The following is a 21953-nucleotide window of genomic DNA, read 5'->3' on the forward strand; positions in this document are numbered from 1 at the left end:
GTAGGTGATCTCAGGATATGCTTGATCACATCCTGGTAGCTTTCATCTAGAGTCATCAATAGCCCAAACACCTGATCTTGCTCTCTCCTCTCAATGAGCGATTCCTCATCAGTTGTGTTGGGTCTAAGACTCTCAAGTTCGGACCACAAAGCTCCAAACTTCCCCATGTGCTTGGTGAGATCTTCTCCATCTTGCCTCAAGACACTGATGGTTTGCTTCAGATCAAACACCCGGCTTATGTTGGACTTGTTTCCATACCTCTTATGGAGCATGTCCCAAAGGCGCTTAGGAGTCTCAAAGTGCACGTAAGCTTCAAGTATGGGGAGCTCCAGGGAGGCATGGAGCACAGACAGCACCATCAAATCCTCTTGGACCCATCTCTTTGCTTCAGCTACCGCAAGAGTCTTCCCGTCGCCTTCTTCTTCATCTTCTTTGGCCACTGGCTCCGGACCATCATCTGTGATGTGGTTCCACAACCCTAGCCTTCCAATGGTAGTCCTCACCAACTGGGACCACATCAAGTAGTTCGAGCCTCCCTTCAGTGCAACCGGAACCGTCACCAGTTTGCTAAAGTTGGTCGTCTCCATCTCCTCTTCTTTAACACACAAGAACAAACTCGCAAATGTAAAGAAAGGAACAAGGATCTCTCAATACCAAAGCCAACCTGGCTCTGATACCATATGAGATTAGAGAGTAGAATAGGTATTGAGAGATTAAGAGAGATTTGGTAAGAGATTAAGAGAGGTTTAGAAGAGATTGTGAGAGAAATGTGGAGATTAAGTATGATCCATGATGAACAAGAGAGAGAGACTAGAGAGAGAGTAACATAACTCGCATCCTTTTAATTAATGAGAGAGTGTTTACAATATATAGGAGGTGATACTAGGGTTTAAGAAGAGACTAAGCATGTGAGGTCAAGTCTAAGGAAGCCTTTAATTTGAACCGGACCAATGAGCCTCTCCACACGCGTGGTCACTATGCTAAAAGTGAACCTTATCCTTCCAGCCTGTGCCAGCCTGTAGAGACGCTCTTCCTCTATCCATAAACGGTCATATGCCTTCTTTGGTCAAGGCAAAACATGATCAGACCGTGAACTTCTTCTCGCGGTAACATTTCTTTACCGCTTGGTCGATACCGTCTGTACGGCCGTACGGCCATGGTACGGACCTGTACGGACCGGTACGGACGGTTCTCCCTAAGGCCAATCCTTCTCCTCTTCTCCACATCACAACCTCTTCAACCCTGAACAACTCTCCTCATATTCCTCAGCTCATCTCAACAAGAAGTGGATTCAAGATGACTTGATGGTGCTATCTGTGCTGCAAGGATCTCTTGAAGAACATCTCTTGGAAGCCTACAGCTACTGTGAGACTCCAAAACACCTGTGGGAGGTACTCCAAAAGACTTTTGGGAACGTTACCAATCTGAACCGTGTGTATGAGATCAAGAAAGCTATCAACACACTGGTACAAGATGGAGAGGAGTTCACCAAGCATTTGGGCAAGTATAGATCCTTGTGGTCTGAGCTTGAATCATTGAGGCCAAGCACGGCTGATCAAGAGCTACTCATGGAGAGGAGGGAGCAGGATCAGGTGTTTGGATTGCTGTTGACTTTGGATCCTCCGTTCAATGATGTGATCAAACACATGTTGAGGATGCCAAGTCTTCCATCCATGGAGGAAGTGTGTGCGCAGCTCCAGAAGGAGGAAGGATCTCTTGGTCTCTTCGGAAGCAAGGGAGACTTAGCTCTAGCCAACAAGGCTGAGGAAGGAGCGCAAGCTAACCGTGCAGCATACAAGACTGATGAGAGGAAGTATGGTGATGAGAGGAGGTTTGGAGGCAACTGTGATCACTGCAAGAAGCCAGGACACAAGAGGAGCCAGTGCTGGATCCTTCATCCCCATCTCAAGCCGGCCAAGTTCAACAAGGATCGAGAAGCCAGAGCTAACCTGTCTACTGAAGCACGTGAAGCCGGTCCATCAGGAGCAGGCTCAAGTGCACAAGTGGGTGAAAGCGCAGGCAAGGCTATGGCAACTCACTACACGGCCGCAAAGAGTTTGGAGCATGAAGTGATCCGCAAATCTGACATTGATGCCCTCATCAAAGCTCTTAAGGAGTCTGGTACATTCGGAAACACTCTTGGTTACTCTTATACTGCTCATATGATGCCTAGGAATGAGAATAGGTTGATAGATATCATTGAGAAATTAAAACTGAGAAATGAATCACCTAGAACTCATCTTGCTAGAGGCATAAAACCATTGATTGTTGACTCTGGTGCATCTCATCACATGATTAGTGATGATAGCTTGATCAAAAACATAGAACCTGCTCATGGTCATGTAATGATTGCAAATGGAGATAGAATTCCCATTAAAGGTGTAGGAGACTTAAAGCTATTTGATAAGAACTCTAAAGCATTTTACATGCCGGATTTTACTTCTAATCTCTTATCTGTTAAAAGATGTACCAATGATCTACAATGCAATGTTATCTTTAGTCCTAACAATGTGACATTTCAGGATATTGAGAGCAATAAGTTGATCGGACAAGGAGTAACCAAGGGGGATCTTTATGTACTTGAAGACATTAACCCCATTTATAGTTGTTTGCTGAGTTCTGTTTTAAGTAAAGGTGCATTATGGCATTCTAGGCTAGGACATCCACATGTTAGAGCCTTAAGCTTAATGTTTCCAGGTGTCATGTTTAAAAATAATGATTGTGAGGCTTGTATTTTGGGAAAACATTGTAAGACTGTCTTTAAAAGATCTACTACTATCTATGATAAGTGTTTTGATCTTGTTCACTCTGATGTATGGACTGCTCCCTGCTTATCTAGAGATAATTACAAGTACTTTGTCACATTTATAGATGAGAAATCTAAATACACCTGGATAACACTCATTAAAACAAAGGATAGGGTTCTTGATGCATTTAAAAACTTCCAATCTTATGTATCTAACCAGTATAATGCCAAGATTAAGATTTTCAGGTCTGATAATGGTGGAGAATATACTGGCAATGCATTCAAGAGTCACCTAGCTCAACATGGGATTCTACATCAGACAAGTTGTCCATACACTCCTCAACAGAACGGTGTAGCTGAGAGAAAGAATAGACACCTAATGGAGGTGGCAAGGTCTATGATGTTTCATACAAGTGTGCCTAAGAGATTCTGGAGTGATGCTGTGATCTCGGCTTGTTATCTAATCAATAGGATACCAACCAAGATCCTGGAAGATCAAGCTCCTTATGAAGTTTTAAACAGAAGCAAACCTGTGCTGGATCACTTAAGAGTCTTTGGATGCGTGTGCTTTGTACTTGTACCCGGGGAGCTAAGGAATAAACTAGAAGCAAAGAGCACAAGAGCCATGTTCATTGGCTACTCAACGTCACAAAAGGGATACAAATGCTATGATTCAGAAGCCAGGAGAGTTCTTGTGTCTAGAGATGTGAAGTTCTTGGAGGATAAGAGCTTTTATGGAGATAGAAAGTGGGAAGATCTTGAGGATTTGTCTCAACCATCTGATCGAGCTACAAGTCTTAGGCGTGTACTGGAAGGACTTGGAATCAACATGTCCCAGGATCAGCAACCATCAAAGGAGAATGAAGCTGAAGAACCATCACACCATGATCATGAGGGGGGAAATGAGGCTGAGCCTGAAGATCATGAGGATCAAGACTCAGATAGTCATGGTCAAGGTGTGATACAAAGAGAGGAAGAATCCATACAAGAAGATCATGTGGAACCAATTGAACCAAATGAAGTAGAAAGAGAAGCAGTTCAGCCTACGGTGGTGCAGCCTACGGTGGTGGAGGTGGAACAAGCCCCATTAAGGAGAAGCACACGGCTGAAGAGAGATGCTTCCAACTGGGTAAACACGAGAGTGTACTACAATGCTCAAGCTGTGAAGCATCCCTCTCAGGCTGTGTGCTCATTTGCGAGCTACCCAAAGGAACATTGTGCATTCATTACAAGCTTAGATGAGAGCAGTGTACCAAGATCATATGAAGAAGCAATGTTACATGAAGATTGGAAAGAATCAGTGGGTGATGAAGCAAATGCTATGATAAAGAATGACACTTGGTTTGAAAGTGAGTTACCAAGAGGGAAGAAGGCAGTAACAAGCAAGTGGATATTCACTATCAAGTATCTACCTGATGGAACTATTGAGAGGAAGAAGACAAGACTGGTGGCTAGAGGATACACTCAAACATATGGGGAAGACTACATTGATACCTTTGCCCCTGTTGCCAAACTCCATACCATAAGAATTGTTCTATCTCTTGCTGTGAATCTTGAGTGGGAGCTTTGGCAGATGGATGTGAAGAATGCCTTTCTTCAAGGAGAGCTAGAGGATGAAGTGTATATGTATCCACCACCGGGTCTAGAGCACCTTGTGAAACCTGGAAATGTATTGAGACTCAAGAAGGCTATCTATGGGCTGAAGCAATCTCCTAGAGCATGGTATAACAAGCTGAGCACTACCTTAAATGGGCGTGGGTTCAAGAAGTCTGAATTGGATCACACTCTCTTCACTCTCACTACTGTTGAGATGAGCTGAGGAATATGAGGAGAGTTGTTCAGGGTTGAAGAGGTTGTGATGTGGAGAAGAGGAGAAGGATTGGCCTTAGGGAGAACCGTCCGTACCGGTCCGTACAGGTCCGTACCATGGCCGTACGGCCGTACAGACGGTATCGACCAAGCGGTAAAGAAATGTTACCGCGAGAAGAAGTTCACGGTCTGATCATGTTTTGCCTTGACCAAAGAAGGCATATGACCGTTTATGGATAGAGGAAGAGCGTCTCTACAGGCTGGCACAGGCTGGAAGGATAAGGTTCACTTTTAGCATAGTGACCACGCGTGTGGAGAGGCTCATTGGTCCGGTTCAAATTAAAGGCTCCCTTAGACTTGACCTCACATGCTTAGTCTCTTCTTAAACCCTAGTATCACCTCCTATATATTGTAAACACTCTCTCATTAATTAAAGTATGCGAGTTATGTTACTCTCTCTCTAGTCTCTCTCTCTTGTTCATCATGGATCATACTTAATCTCCCCATTTCTCTCACAATCTCTTCTAAACCTCTCTTAATCTCTTACCAAATCTCTCTTAATCTCTCAATACCTATTCTACTCTCTAATCTCATATGGTATCAGAGCCAGGTTGGCTTTGGTATTGAGAGATCCTTGTTCCTTTCTTTACATTTGCGAGTTTGTTCTTGTGTGTTAAAGAAGAGGAGATGGAGACGACCAACTTTAGCAAACTGGTGACGGTTCCGGTTGCACTGAAGGGAGGCTCGAACTACTTGATGTGGTCCCAGTTGGTGAGGACTACCATTGGAAGGCTAGGGTTGTGGAACCACATCACAGATGATGGTCCGGAGCCAGTGGCCAAAGAAGATGAAGAAGAAGGCGACGGGAAGACTCTTGCGGTAGCTGAAGCAAAGAGATGGGTCCAAGAGGATTTGATGGTGCTGTCTGTGCTCCATGCCTCCCTGGAGCTCCCCATACTTGAAGCTTACGTGCACTTTGAGACTCCTAAGCGCCTTTGGGACATGCTCCATAAGAGGTATGGAAACAAGTCCAACATAAGCCGGGTGTTTGATCTGAAGCAAACCATCAGTGTCTTGAGGCAAGATGGAGAAGATCTCACCAAGCACATGGGGAAGTTTGGAGCTTTGTGGTCCGAACTTGAGAGTCTTAGACCCAACACAACTGATGAGGAATCGCTCATTGAGAGGAGAGAGCAAGATCAGGTGTTTGGGCTATTGATGACTCTAGATGAAAGCTACCAGGATGTGATCAAGCATATCCTGAGATCACCTACTCTCCCATCCATGGAGGAGGTATGCGCTCAACTTCAGAAGGAGGAAGGCTCTCTTGGGTTGTTTGGAGGCAAGAAGGGAATGTCCACGGCTCATAAAGCAGAAGAGGCGCAAGCAAACAAGGCAGCGTACCGTGGAGATGGAAGGAAGTATGAGAAGTATGAGGGAAGCTGTGAGCATTGCAAGCGGCAGGGGCATAAGAAGAGTCAGTGCTGGATCCTACATCCACACCTCAGGCCTAGCAAGTTCAACAAGGATAGAGAAGCTAAGGCTCACCTTTCTGCTGAAGCAAGTGGTGCCGGCTCATCAGGGGCTAGTCCAAATGTCAAGGCGGGTGAAAGTGAAGGCAGAGCTCTAACTTCTCAGGAGGTGATCACCAAGGCTGACTTTGAGGCTTTCATCCGAGCCCTCAAGGAGTCTGGTAAAATGCTAGGCAACACTCTTGGATACTCATACTCTGCTCATACATTACCTAGTATCTCTGATAAACTGTTAGACATTTTTAAAATCTCATGTACTGCCACTGCTCATACTAGCATAACTGATAGATTGTTAGGAGTAGTTAAGAGCCTGAAAGCTGAAAATGAAACATCTAGAACCAAGACTGCTAGGAGCTTGCATAAACCATTGATAATTGACTCTGGTGCATCTCATCACATGATTAGTGATAACAATCTGATAAAAGACATAGAACCTGCCCTTGGACATGTTATGATTGCAAATGGAGATAGAATTCCCATTAGGGGCATTGGTAAACTGAACTTGTTTAATAAGGATTCAAAAGCTTTTTACATGCCTGAGTTCACCTCTAATCTTTTATCAGTTAAGAAATGCACTACTGATCTTCAATGCAATGTTATTTTCAGTCCTAATGATGTTAAGTTTCAGGATATTAAGAGCAGTAAGTTGATTGGGCAAGGAGCAACCAAGGGGGATCTTTACATGATTGAAGACCTTGCACCTATTTCTAGTTCTTGTTTCTCGTTTAGTTCTGTTTCTTCCTTAAGTACTGATGCTCTGTGGCATGCTAGGCTAGGACATCCACATGTTAGGGCCTTAAGCATTATGTTACCAGGTGTCATGTTTAAAAATAATGATTGTGAGGCATGTATTTTGGGCAAACATTGTAAGACTGTTTTTCAGAGATCATCTACTCTTTATGCAAACTGCTTTGATTTAATTCACTCTGATGTTTGGACGGCACCTTGCTTATCTAGGGATGATTACAAGTATTATGTCACATTCATTGATGAAAAATCCAAATACACCTGGTTAACATTGATTAAAACTAAAGATAGGGTCCTTGATGCATTTAAAAATTTTCAAGCCTATGTGACTAACCAATATCATGCCAAGATTAAGATTTTCAGGTCTGATAATGGTGGGGAGTATACTGGGCATGCATTTCGTGATCACCTTGCTCAACATGGGATTCTTCACCAGACTAGCTGCCCATACACTCCACAGCAGAATGGAGTTGCGGAAAGGAAGAACAGACATCTCATGGAGGTGTCCCGGTCCATGATGTTCCACAAAGGGGTTCCCAAGAGGTATTGGAGTGATGCTGTGATGACTGCGTGCTACCTGATCAACAGGATACCAACCAGGATCTTGGCAGATCAATCTCCATTTGAGGTACTCAACAAGAGCAGGCCAGTCTTGGATCACCTGAGGACCTTTGGATGCGTGTGTTATGTTCTTGTACCAGGCGAGCAGAGAAACAAACTAGAAGCAAAGAGCACCAAGGCTATGATGATTGGGTATTCCACTTCACAGAAGGGATACAAATGCTATGATCCTACAGCTAGGAGAGTCCTAGTGTCAAGGGATGTCAGATTCATGGAAGACAAAGGATACTATGATGAGCAGACATGGGAAGACTTGGAGGATCTCTCCCAGCCATCAGAAAGAGCTGCTTGCTTGAGAAACATCCTAGAGGGGCTCGGAATTGGAGTGTCCCAGGATCAGAGTAGGCGTCCAGAACCTACTCCAGCTGCAGCAGAAGAACCATCCCACTTTGCACATGAGGGGGGAAGTGAATCAGTATCTGAACTAGAGGACCAAGGCTTAGAAGAGGCAGGTGAGCTAGGAAACAGAGGAACTGATTCTCCTGTCCAAAGTGGAGAAGGATCAGCAAGGGGAGAACTGAATGAAGAAGATCAGAGACAAGGAGAGGCTAGAGCTGAAGCTGAAGAACAGACTGAAGCAGTGACTCCACAAGTAGAAGAAGAACAAGAGATGGCACAAGAAGGGCCAGTGTTGAGAAGGAGTACAAGGCTGAGGAAGGATCCTTCCAGTTGGGTAAACACGAGAGTGTACTACAATGCCCAAGCTGTGAAGCATCCTACTCAGGCTGTGTGTTCCTTTGCTCAATATCCAGAAGCACATTGTGCATTTATGGTAAACTTAGATAAGAATCACATTCCAAGAAGCTATGAAGAGGCAATGGAAGATAAGGAATGGAAGGAATCAGTAGGAGCTGAGGCAGGAGCTATGATAAAGAATGACACATGGTATGAGAGTGAACTACCAAAAGGGAAGAAGGCTGTGTCTAGTAGATGGATCTTTACAGTCAAGTACAAGGCTGATGGGTCGATTGAGAGGAAGAAGACTAGACTGGTAGCAAGAGGGTTCACTCAGACTTATGGAGAAGACTACATTGATACATTTGCTCCAGTTGCAAAGCTACACACCATTCGAATAGTCCTATCAGTGGCTACTAACCTTGGGTGGGATCTTTGGCAGATGGATGTTAAGAATGCATTTCTCCAAGGAGAGTTAGAAGATGAAGTTTACATGCTACCACCTCCGGGCCTAGAAGGGATGGTGAAACCAGGGAATGTGCTGAGACTGAAGAAGGCCATCTATGGGTTGAAGCAATCACCAAGGGCATGGTATCACAAGCTGAGCACAACTCTAAATGGAAGAGGTTTCAGGAAATCAGAGCTTGATCACACTCTCTTCACTCTTACGACACCTGCTGGCATTGTTGTGCTTCTTGTATATGTGGATGACATAGTTATCACAGGCAGTGATAAGGTTGAAATCAAGGAGACCAAGGAGTTTCTGAAATCTGTGTTTGACATCAAAGACTTGGGAGAAATGAAGTACTTCCTTGGAATTGAGCTGTGCAGATCAGAAGAAGGGTTGTTCATCTCACAAAGGAAGTATATCTTGGATCTATTGAAGGAGGCTGGTGCGTATGGTGGAAAGACAGCCAAGATGCCCATGGAGGATGGGTATAAAGCTCCACGTGAGGGGGAGCTAGAAGATAGTAAGCTATTTCATGATCCAAAGCTATACAGGAAGCTTGTGGGGAAGCTGATCTATCTAACCATCACTAGGCCAGACATCTGTTTTGCTGTGAACCAAGTGAGTCAGCATATGCAAGCTCCAAGAGAGCATCACTGGCGCATGGTAGAAAGAGTTCTCATGTATCTGAATGGAACTCAAGGGCTTGGTATATGGATGGGTTGTAACGGGAGTACTGAAGCAGTGGGATATTGTGATGCAGATTGGGCTGGAGACAGAACAGATAGAAGATCTACAACCGGCTATTGCACATTCATTGGTGGAAACATGGTTACTTGGAAGAGTAAGAAGCAGAAGGTGGTGTCATGCTCAAGTGCCGAGGCTGAGTATAGAGCAATGCTAAAACTCACAAATGAGTTGGTATGGATTAAAGGAATACTGAAGCACTTGGAGATTGAGCAAGCAACACCAATGACCATGCACTGTGACAATCAAGCAGCCATTCACATAGCCACAAACTCGGTGTTCCATGAAAGAACTAAGCACATTGAAGTGGACTGTCATAAAGTGAGGCAGATGATAGTCTTGGGAGTAATACTGCCGTGCTACACAAGGAGTGAGGATCAGTTGGCAGATGTATTCACTAAGGCGGCTAGGCAAAAGACAATGGAGTCAATTCACATAAGGTTGGGACTCCTTGATCTTTCGCCTAAGGGCTGATCTATACACTCTCCTGATCATGAGGTCCTTACTCTTTTTCCCTCATCAGAGTTTTGTCCCAATGGGTTTTCTTTGATGAGGTTTTTAATGAGGAGGAGCTCATGATCCTTCCAAGCTTGACTTGTTCCACATGGTCAAGCTTGAGGGGGAGTGTTGAGATGAGCTGAGGAATATGAGGAGAGTTGTTCAGGGTTGAAGAGGTTGTGATGTGGAGAAGAGGAGAAGGATTGGCCTTAGGGAGAACCGTCCGTACCGGTCCGTACAGGTCCGTACCATGGCCGTACGGCCGTACAGACGGTATCGACCAAGCGGTAAAGAAATGTTACCGCGAGAAGAAGTTCACGGTCTGATCATGTTTTGCCTTGACCAAAGAAGGCATATGACCGTTTATGGATAGAGGAAGAGCGTCTCTACAGGCTGGCACAGGCTGGAAGGATAAGGTTCACTTTTAGCATAGTGACCACGCGTGTGGAGAGGCTCATTGGTCCGGTTCAAATTAAAGGCTCCCTTAGACTTGACCTCACATGCTTAGTCTCTTCTTAAACCCTAGTATCACCTCCTATATATTGTAAACACTCTCTCATTAATTAAAGTATGCGAGTTATGTTACTCTCTCTCTAGTCTCTCTCTCTTGTTCATCATGGATCATACTTAATCTCCCCATTTCTCTCACAATCTCTTCTAAACCTCTCTTAATCTCTTACCAAATCTCTCTTAATCTCTCAATACCTATTCTACTCTCTAATCTCATAACTACACCCTCAGGTATCATCTGTCTACTTGTATATGTTGATGACATTATCATAACAGGTAGTGATAAGGCTGGTATAAAAGCCACAAAGGAGTTTTTGAAATCTGTGTTTGAAATCAAAGACTTAGGAGAAATGAAATACTTCCTTGGAATTGAGTTGTGTAGATCTAAGGAAGGATTGTCATTTCCCAAAGGAAGTACACACTTGATCTTTTGAAAGATGCAGGTATACAAGGAGATAAGACAGCAAAGATGCCTCTTGAAGATGGATACAAGATTCCACGTGAGGGGGAGATTGAAGATAGCAAGGCCTTTCATGATCCAAAGCTATACAGGAAGCTAGTAGGGAAGCTTATCTACCTCACCATCACACGACCAGACATTTGCTTTGCTGTGAACCAAGTGAGCCAGCATATGCAAGTTCCAAAGGATCATCACTGGCGCATGGTGGAGAGACTGCTCTTGTATCTGAACGGGACATCAAGCCTTGGAGTTTGGATGGGATGCAACAAGAGTACTGAAGTAGTGGGATATTGTGATGCGGATTGGGCTGGAGATAGAGCAGACAGAAGATCAACCACTGGTTACTGTACATTCATTGGAGGCAACTTGGTGACTTGGAAGAGCAAGAAGCAGAAAGTGGTGTCTTGTTCAAGTGCTGAAGCTGAGTATAGAGCAATGCTGAAGCTTACCAATGAGTTGGTATGGATCAAAGGGATCTTGAAGCATTTGGAGATAGAGCAAGCAACTCCAATGACTATGCATTGTGACAATCAAGCGGCTATACACATTGCAACCAACTCAGTCTTCCATGAGAGAACCAAGCACATTGAAGTTGATTGTCACAAGGTGAGGCAGATGATTGTCTTGGGAGTAATCTTGCCATGCTATACAAGGAGTGAGGATCAGTTAGCTGATGTCTTTACCAAAGCCGCGAGACAGAAGACCATGGAGTCCATTCACATCAGGCTAGGACTCCTGGATCTCACACCAAGTGGCTGAGTCCCCTTAGCATGAGTTCTTCACTCTTTTTCCCTCATCAAAGTTTTGTCCCAATGGGTTTTCTTTGATGAGGTTTTAATGAGGAAGATCTCATGGCCTTTCCAAGCTTAGCTTTGCAAGAGTCTAAGCTTGAGGGGGAGTGTTAAATAAAAGGAGAGAAGAGACATCAAGGTGAAGGCATGAAGGGATGAGAGGATTCTGAATAAGGAATCAGTACATGAGGGATGTCCGTACAAGCCAAGGCCGTACAAGTGAGGCCGTACACTTAGGGAAAGGGGATCATCCTAAAGTTACCCAAGTGGAGTTACCGTGAGAGATTAACCTTGTTACAGCCTTATCCTGATCAGTCCGTTAAGGGAAGAAGACCAGCGCGTCTCTAGCTGTTCCAGGCTGTAAAGCAAACAGCATCTTGGTCTTAGATGCCAAGATACCAAAGCGTGTAAGCTCTCCCATTGGATCCTTTCAAATGGACGCTCCTCTTCCCCTTTGACTCCACATGCTTATGCTTTCCTAATGTTTAACCTAGTGTCTCTCTCCCTTACTATATAACTTGTAATCTGCTTGATTAATGTGACATACGAGTTTATGAGTCTCTCTCTCTCTAGTTCATCATGATAATCTCATACACTTTCTCTTAAACACTCTAATCTCTCTTAAATCTCTCTTAGACTTCTCAATACCTTTCATATTCTCTAAAGTCATAATTCTCCACCAGTTTATGTATTCAAATCAAGCTTCTCACAAAGTGATTCATCCTGGTTTGATTGGAACGACGAAGAAGCTGTGCTATTCCCAAACTGGGAAACTGGAATCACCTGATTTGAAAGTGGGATAACTTCTTCATCCCAACTCCTATGAGATTTATTCAACTTCATGGTGATTCTCCACCACTTTATGTATCCAAATCAAGCTTCTTACAAAGAGATTCATCCTGGTTTGATTGGAATGACGAAGAAGCTGCGCTATTCCCAAACTGGGAAACTGGAATCACCTGATTTGAAATGGGATAACTTCTTCATCCCAACTCCTATGAGATTTATTCAACTTCCTGGTGATTCTCCACCACTTTATGTATCCAAATCAACCTTCTCACAAAGTGATTCATCCTGGTTTGATTGGAAGGACAAAGAAGCTGTCCTATTCCCAAACTGGGAAACTGGAATCACCTGCTTTGAAAGTGGGATAACTTCTTTTCGCCAACTCCTATGAGATTTATTCAACTTCCTGGTGATTCTCCACCACTTTATGTATCCAAATCAATCTTCTCACAAAGTGATTCATCCTGGTTTGATTTGAACGACGATGAAGCTGTGCTATTCCCAAACTGGGAAACTGGAATCACCTGATTTGAAAGTGGGATAACTTCTTCATCCCAACTCCTATGAGATTTATTCAACTTCCTGGTGATTCTCCACCACTTTATGTATCCAAATCAAGCTTCTCACAAAGTGATTCATCCTGGTTTGATTGGAACAACGATGAAGCTGTGCTATTCCCAAACTGGGAAACTGGAATCACCTGATTCGAAAGTGGGATAACTTCTTCATCCCAACTCCTATGAGATTTATTTAACTTCCTGGTGATTCTCCACCACTTTATGTATCCAAATCAAGCTTCTCACAAAGTGATTCATCCTGGTTTGATTGGAACAACGATGAAGCTGTGCTATTCCCAAACTGGGAAACTGGAATCACCTGATTCGAAAGTGGGATAACTTCTTCATCCCAACTCCTATGAGATTTATTCAACTTCCTTGTGATTCTCCACCACTTTATGTATCCAAATCAAGCTTTTCACAAAGTGATTCATCCTGGTTTGATTTGAACGACGATGAAGCTGTGCTATTCCCAAACTGGGAAACTGGAATCACCTGATTTGAAAGTGGGATAACTTCTTCATGCCAACTCCTATGAGATTTATTCAACTTCCTGGTGATTCTCCACCACTTTATGTATCCAAATCAAGCTTCTCACAAAGTGATTCATCCTGGTTTGATTGGAACGACAGAGAAGCTGTCCTATTCCCACACTGGGAAACTGGAATCACCTGATTTGAAAGTGGGATAACTTCTTTTCGCCAACTCAAATGAGATTTATTCAACTTCCTGGTGATTCTCCACCACTTTATGTATCCAAATCAAGCTTCTCACAAAGTGATTCATCCTGGTTTGATGGGAACGACGATGAAGCTGTGCTATTCCCAAACTGGGAAACTGGAATCACCTGATTTGAAAGTGGGATAACTTCTTCATCCCAACTCCTATGAGATTTATTCAACTTCCTGGTGATTCTACACCACTTTATGTATCCAAATCAAGCTTCTCACAAAGTGATTCATCCTGTTTTGATTGGAACGACGAAGAAGCTGTGCTATTCCCAAACTGGGAAACTGGAATCACCTGATTTGAAAGTGGGATAACTTCTTCACGCCAAATCCTATGAGATTTATTCAACTTCCTGGTGATTCTCCACCACTTTATGTATCCAAATCAAGCTTCTCACAAAGTGATTCATCCTGGTTTGATTGGAACGACGAAGAAGCTGTGCTATTCCCAAACTGGGAAACTGGAATCACCTGATTTGAAAGTGGGATAACTTCTTCATCCCAACTCCTATGAGATTTATTCAACTTCCTGGTGATTCTCCACCACTTTATGTATCCAAATAAAGCTTCTCACAAAGTGATTCATCCTGGTTTGATTGGAACGACGATGAAGCTGTGCTATTCCCAAACTGGGAAACTGGAATCACCTGATTTGAAAGTGGATAACTTCTTCACGCCAACTCCTATGAGATTTATTCAACTTCCTGGTGATTCTCCACCACTTTATGTATCCAAATCAAGCTTCTCACAAAGTGATTCATCCTGGTTTGATTGGAACGACGAAGAAGCTGTGCTATTCCCAAACTGGGAAACTGGAATCACCTGATTTGAAAGTGGGATAACTTCTTCATCCCAACTCCTATGAGATTTATTCAACTTCCTGGTGATTCTCCACCACTTTATGTATCCAAATCAAGCTTCTTACAAAGAGATTCATCCTGGTTTGATTGGAACGACGAAGAAGCTGTGCTATTCCCAAACTGGGAAACTGGAATCACCTGATTTGAAATTGGGATAACTTCTTCATCCCAACTCCTATGAGATTTATTCAACTTCCTGGTGATTCTCCACCACTTTATGTATCCAAATCAAGCTTCTCACAAAGTGATTCATCCTGGTTTGATTGGAAGGACGAAGAAGCTGTCCTATTCCCAAACTGGAAAACTGGAATCACCTGATTTGAAAGTGGGATAACTTCTTTTCGCCAACTCCTATGAGATTTATTCAACTTCCTGGTGATTCTCCACCACTTTATGTATCCAAATCAAGCTTCTCACAAAGTGATTCATCCTGGTTTGATTGGAACGACGATGAAGCTGTGCTATTCCCAAAATGGGAAACTGGAATCACCTGATTTGAAAGTGGGATAACTTCTTCATCCCAACTCCTATGAGATTTATTTAACTTCCTGGTGATTCTCCACCACTTTATGTATCCAAATCAAGCTTCTCACAAAGTGATTCATCCTGGTTTGATTGGAACAACGATGAAGCTGTGCTATTCCCAAACTGGGAAACTGGAATCACCTGATTTGAAAGTGGGATAACTTCTTCATCCCAACTCCTATGAGATTTATTCAACTTCCTGGTGATTCTCCACCACTTTATGTATCCAAATCAAGCTTCTCACAAAGTGATTCATCCTGGTTTGATTGGAACGACGAGAAGCTGTGCTATTCCCAAACTGGGAAACTGGAATCACCTGATTTGAAAGTGGGATAACTTCTTCATCCCAACTCCTATGAGATTTATTCAACTTCCTGGTGATTCTCCACCACTTTATGTATCCAAATCAAGCTTCTTACAAAGAGATTCATCCTGGTTTGATTGGAACGACGAAGAAGCTGTGCTATTCCCAAACTGGGAAACTGGAATCACCTGATTTGAAAGTGGGATAACTTCTTTCGCCAACTCCTATGAGATTTATTCAACTTCCTGGTGATTCTCCACCACTTTATGTATCCAAATCAAGCTTCTCACAAAGTGATTCATCCTGGTTTGATGGGAACGACGATGAAGCTGTGCTATTCCCAAACTGGGAAACTGGAATCACCTGATTTGAAAGTGGGATAACTTCTTCATCCCAACTCCTATGAGATTTATTCAACTTCCTGGTGATTCTCCACCACTTTATGTATCCAAATCAAGCTTCTCACAAAGTGATTCATCCTGGTTTGATTGGAACGACGATGAAGCTGTGCTATTCCCAAACTGGGAAACTGGAATCACCTGATTTGAAAGTGGGATAACTTCTTTCGCCAACTCCTATGAGATTTATTCAACTTCCTGGTGATTCTCCACCACTTTATGTATCCAAATCAAGCTTCTCACAAAGTGATTCATCCTGGTTTGATTGGAACGACGATGAAGCTGTGCTATTCCCAAACTGGGAAACTGGAATCACCTGATTTGAAAGTGGGATAACTTCTTCATCCCAACTCCTATGAGATTTATTCAACTTCCTGGTGATTCTCCACCACTTTATGTATCCAAATCAAGCTTCTCACAAAGTGATTCATCCTGGTTTGATTGGAACGACGATGAAGCTGTGCTATTCCCAAACTGGGAAACTGGAATCACCTGATTTGAAAGTGGGATAACTTCTTCATCCAACTCCTATGAGATTTATTCAACTTCCTGGTGATTCTCCACCACTTTATGTATCCAAATCAAGCTTCTCACAAAGTGATTCATCCTGGTTTGATTGGAACGACGATGAAGCTGTGCTATTCCCAAACTGGGAAACTGGAATCACCTGATTTGAAAGTGGGATAACTTCTTCATCCCAACTCCTATGAGATTTATTCAACTTCCTGGTGATTCTCCACCACTTTATGTATCCAAATCAAGCTTCTTACAAAGTGATTCATCCTGGTTTGATTGGAACGACGAAGAAGCTGTGCTATTCCCAAACTGGGAAACTGGAATCACCTGATTTGAAAGTGGGATAACTTCTTTTCGCCAACTCCTATGAGATTTATTCAACTTCCTGGTGATTCTCCACCACTTTATGTATCCAAATCAAGCTTCTCACAAAGTGATTCATCCTGGTTTGATTGGAACGACGAAGAAGCTGTGCTATTCCCAAACTGGGAAACTGGAATCACCTGATTTGAAAGTGGGATAACTTCTTCATCCCAACTCCTATGAGATTTATTCAACTTCCTGGTGATTCTCCACCACTTTATGTATCCAAATCAAGCTTCTCACAAAGTGATTCATCCTGTTTGATTGGAACGACGATGAAGCTGTGCTATTCCCAAACTGGGAAACTGGAATCACCTGATTTGAAAGTGGGATAACTTCTTCACGCCAACTCCTATGAGATTTATTCAACTTCCTGGTGATTCTCCACCACTTTATGTATCCAAATCAAGCTTCTCACAAAGTGATTCATCCTGGTTTGATTGGAACGACGAAGAAGCTGTGCTATTCCCAAACTGGGAAACTGGAATCACCTGATTTGAAAGTGGGATAACTTCTTCATCCCAACTCCTATGAGATTTATTCAACTTCCTGGTGATTCTCCACCACTTTATGTATCCAAATCAAGCTTCTCACAAAGTGATTCATCCTGGTTTGATTGGAACGACGAAGAAGCTGTGCTATTCCCAAACTGGGAAACTGGAATCACCTGATTTGAAAGTGGGAAAACTTCTTTCGCCAACTCCTATGAGATTTATTCAACTTCCTGGTGATTCTCCACCACTTTATGTATCCAAATCAAGCTTCTCACAAAGTGATTCATCCTGGTTTGATTGGAACGACGAGAGAAGCTGTGCTATTCCCAAACTGGGAAACTGGAATCACCTGATTTGAAAGTGGGATAACTTCTTCATGCCAACTCCTATGAGATTTATTCAACTTCCTGGTGATTCTCCACCACTTTATGTATCCAAATCAAGCTTCTCACAAAGTGATTCATCCTGGTTTGATTGGAACGACGAGAAGCTGTGCTATTCCCAAACTGGGAAACTGGAATCACCTGATTTGAAAGTGGGATAACTTCTTCATCCCAACTCCTATGAGATTTATTCAACTTCCTGGTGATTCTCCACCACTTTATGTATCCAAATCAAGCTTCTCACAAAGTGATTCATCCTGGTTTGATTGGAACGACGAAGAAGCTGTGCTATTCCCAAACTGGGAAACTGGAATCACCTGATTTGAAAGTGGGATAACTTCTTCATCCCAACTCCTATGAGATTTATTCAACTTCCTGGTGATTCTCCACCACTTTATGTATCCAAATCAAGCTTCTCACAAAGTGATTCATCCTGGTTTGATTGGAACGACGAAGAAGCTGTGCTATTCCCAAACTGGGAAACTGGAATCACCTGATTTGAAAGTGGGATAACTTCTTCACGCCAACTCCTATGAGATTTATTCAACTTCCTGGTGATTCTCCACCACTTTATGTATCCAAATCAAGCTTCTCACAAAGTGATTCATCCTGGTTTGATTGGAACGACGAAGAAGCTGTGCTATTCCCAAACTGGGAAACTGGAATCACCTGATTTGAAAGTGGGATAACTTCTTCATCCCAACTCCTATGAGATTTATTCAACTTCCTGGTGATTCTCCACCACTTTATGTATCCAAATCAAGCTTCTCACAAAGTGATTCATCCTGGTTTGATTGGAACGACGATGAAGCTGTGCTATTCCCAAACTGGGAAACTGGAATCACCTGATTTGAAAGTGGGATAACTTCTTCATCCCAACTCCTATGAGATTTATTCAACTTCCTGGTGATTCTCCACCACTTTATGTATCCAAATCAAGCTTCTCACAAAGTGATTCATCCTGGTTTGATTGGAACGACGAAGAAGCTGTGCTATTCCCAAACTGGGAAACTGGAATCACCTGATTTGAAAGTGGGATAACTTCTTCATCCCAACTCCTATGAGATTTATTCAACTTCCTGGTGATTCTCCACCACTTTATGTATCCAAATCAAGCTTCTTACAAAGTGATTCATCCTGGTTTGATTGGAACGACGAAGAAGCTGTCTATTCCCAAACTGGGAAACTGGAATCACCTGATTTGAAAGTGGGATAACTTCTTCACCCAACTCCTATGAGATTTATTCAACTTCCTGGTGATTCTCCACCACTTTATGTATCCAAATCAAGCTTCTCACAAAGTGATTCATCCTGGTTTGATTGGAACGACGAAGAAGCTGTGCTATTCCCAAACTGGGAAACTGGAATCACCTGATTTGAAAGTGGGATAACTTCTTTTTCCCAACTCCTATGAGATTTATTCAACTTCCTGGTGATTCTCCACCACTTTATGTATCCAAATCAAGCTTCTCACAAAGTGATTCATCCTGGTTTGATTGGAACGACGATGAAGCTGTGCTATTCCCAAACTGGGAAACTGGAATCACCTGATTTGAAAGTGGGATAACTTCTTTTCCCAACTCCTATGAGATTTATTCAACTTCCTGGTGATTCTCCACCACTTTATGTATCCAAATCAAGCTTCTCACAAAGTGATTCATCCTGGTTTGATTGGAACGACGAAGAAGCTGTGCTATTCCCAAACTGGGAAACTGGAATCACCTGATTTGAAAGTGGGATAACTTCTTCATCCAACTCCTATGAGATTTATTCAACTTCCTGGTGATTCTCCACCACTTTATGTATCCAAATCAAGCTTCTCACAAAGTGATTCATCCTGGTTTGATTGGAACGACGAGAGAAGCTGTGCTATTCCCAAACTGGGAAACTGGAATCACCTGATTTGAAAGTGGGATAACTTCTTCATCCAACTCCTATGAGATTTATTCAACTTCCTGGTGATTCTCCACCACTTTATGTATCCAAATCAAGCTTCTCACAAAGTGATTCATCCTGGTTTGATTGGAACGACGAAGAAGCTGTGCTATTCCCAAACTGGGAAACTGGAATCACCTGATTTGAAAGTGGGGGATAACTTCTTCATCCCAACTCCTATGAGATTTATTCAACTTCCTGGTGATTCTCCACCACTTTATGTATCCAAATCAAGCTTCTCACAAAGTGATTCATCCTGGTTTGATTGGAACGACAGAAGAAGCTGTGCTATTCCCAAACTGGGAAACTGGAATCACCTGATTTGAAAGTGGGATAACTTCTTCATCCCAACTCCTATGAGATTTATTCAACTTCCTGGTGATTCTCACCACTTTATGTATCCAAATCAAGCTTCTCACAAAGTGATTCATCCTGGTTTGATTGGAACGACGAAGAAGCTGTGCTATTCCCAAACTGGGAAACTGGAATCACCTGATTTGAAAGTGGGATAACTTCTTCATCCCAACTCCTATGAGATTTATTCAACTTCCTGGTGATTCTCCACCACTTTATGTATCCAAATCAAGCTTCTCACAAAGTGATTCATCCTGGTTTGATTGGAACGACGAAGAAGCTGTGCTATTCCCAAACTGGGAAACTGGAATCACCTGATTTGAAAGTGGGATAACTTCTTCATGCCAACTCCTATGAGATTTATTCAACTTCCTGGTGATTCTCCACCACTTTATGTATCCAAATCAAGCTTCTCACAAAGTGATTCATCCTGTTTGATTGGATTGGAACGACGAAGAAGCTGTGCTATTCCCAAACTGGGAAACTGGAATCACCTGATTTGAAAGTGGGATAACTTCTTCATCCCAACTCCTATGAGATTTATTCAACTTCCTGGTGATTCTCCACCACTTTATGTATCCAAATCAAGCTTCTCACAAAGTGATTCATCCTGGTTTGATTGGAACGACGAAGAAGCTGTGCTATTCCCAAACTGGGAAACTGGAATCACCTGATTTGAAAGTGGGATAACTTTTTTCCCAACTCCTATGAGATTTATTCAACTTCCTGGTGATTCTCCACCACTTTATGTATCCAAATCAAGCTTCTCACAAAGTGATTCATCCTGTTTGATTGGAACGACGAGAAGAAGCTGTGCTATTCCCAAACTGGGAAACTGGAATCACCTGATTTGAAAGTGGATAACTTCTTCATCCCACTCCTATGAGATTATTCAACTTCCTGGTGATTCTCCACCACTTTATGTATCCAAATCAAGCTTCTCACAAAGTGATTCATCCTGGTTTGATTGGAACGACGAAGAAGCTGTGCTATTCCCAAACTGGGAAACTGGAATCACCTGATTTGAAAGTGGGATAACTTCTTTTCCCAACTCCTATGAGATTTATTCAACTTCCTGGTGATTCTCCACCACTTTATGTATCCAAATCAAGCTTTCACAAAGTGATTCATCCTGGTTTGATTGGAACGACGAAGAAGCTGTGCTATTCCCAAACTGGGAAACTGGAATCACCTGATTTGAAAGTGGGATAACTTCTTCATCCAACTCCTATGAGATTTATTCAACTTCCTGGTGATTCTCCACCACTTTATGTATCCAAATCAAGCTTCTCACAAAGTGATTCATCCTGGTTTGATTGGAACGACGAAGAAGCTGTGCTATTCCAAACTGGGAAACTGGAATCACCTGATTTGAAAGTGGGATAACTTCTTCACCCATCTATGAGATTTATTCAACTTCCTGGTGATTCTCCACCACTTTATGTATCCAAATCAAGCTTCTCACAAAGTGATTCATCCTGGTTTGATTGGAACGACGAAGAAGCTGTGCTATTCCAAACTGGGAAACTGGAATCACTGATTGAAAGTGGGATAACTTCTTCATCCCAACTCCTATGAGATTTATTCAACTTCCTGGTGATTCTCCACCATTATGTATCCAAATCAAGCTTCTCACAAAGTGATTCATCCTGTTTGATTGGAACGACGAAGAAGCTGTGCTATTCCCAAACTGGGAAACTGGAATCACCTGATTGAAAGTGGATAACTTCTTCATCCCAACTCCTATGAGATTTATTCAATCCTGGTGATTCTCCACCACTTTATGTATCAAATCAAGCTTCTCACAAAGTGATTCATCCTGGTTTGATTGGAACGACGAAGAAGAAGAAAGCTGTGCTATTCCCATGGGGAAACTGGAATCACCTGATTTGAAAGTGGGATAACTTCTTCATCCCAACTCCTATGAGATTTATTCAACTTCCTGGTGATTCTCCACCACTTTATGTATCCAAATCAGCTTCTTACAAAGTGATTCATCCTGGTTTGATTGGAACGACGAAGAAGCTGTGCTATTCCCAAACTGGGAAACTGGAATCACCTGATTTGAAAGTGGGATAACTTCTTCGCCAAACTCCTATGAGATTATTCAAATTCTGGTGATTCTCCACCACTTTGTATCCAATCAGCTTCTCACAAAGTGCTTCA

The 21953-nt window shown here is 42.7% G+C and overlaps 1 protein-coding gene across 1 annotated transcript; it reads left to right on the forward strand.

Moving 5' to 3' along the window:
• Positions 1-1390: 1390 nt before the first annotated feature.
• Positions 1391-2823, forward strand: LOC125598906. The gene is made up of 2 exons (XM_048772624.1): positions 1391-2121; positions 2523-2823. The coding sequence occupies exons 1-2, from the start codon at positions 1569-1571 to the stop codon at positions 2528-2530; spliced, it is 561 nt and encodes a 186-aa protein (XP_048628581.1). The 5' UTR covers positions 1391-1568; the 3' UTR covers positions 2531-2823.
• The last annotated feature ends 19130 nt before the right edge of the window (positions 2824-21953 follow it).

Source organism: Brassica napus, unplaced genomic scaffold (genome assembly GCF_020379485.1).
Source record: "Brassica napus cultivar Da-Ae unplaced genomic scaffold, Da-Ae ScsIHWf_1790;HRSCAF=2425, whole genome shotgun sequence".
In the NCBI taxonomy this organism is placed as follows: domain Eukaryota; kingdom Viridiplantae; phylum Streptophyta; class Magnoliopsida; order Brassicales; family Brassicaceae; genus Brassica; species Brassica napus.

What these genes read in the sequence shown, in the direction of transcription:
- LOC125598906 (XM_048772624.1), top strand. Translation starts at nt 1,569, where the DNA reads ATGGAGAGGAGGGAGCAGGATCAGGTGTTTGGATTGCTGTTGACTTTG.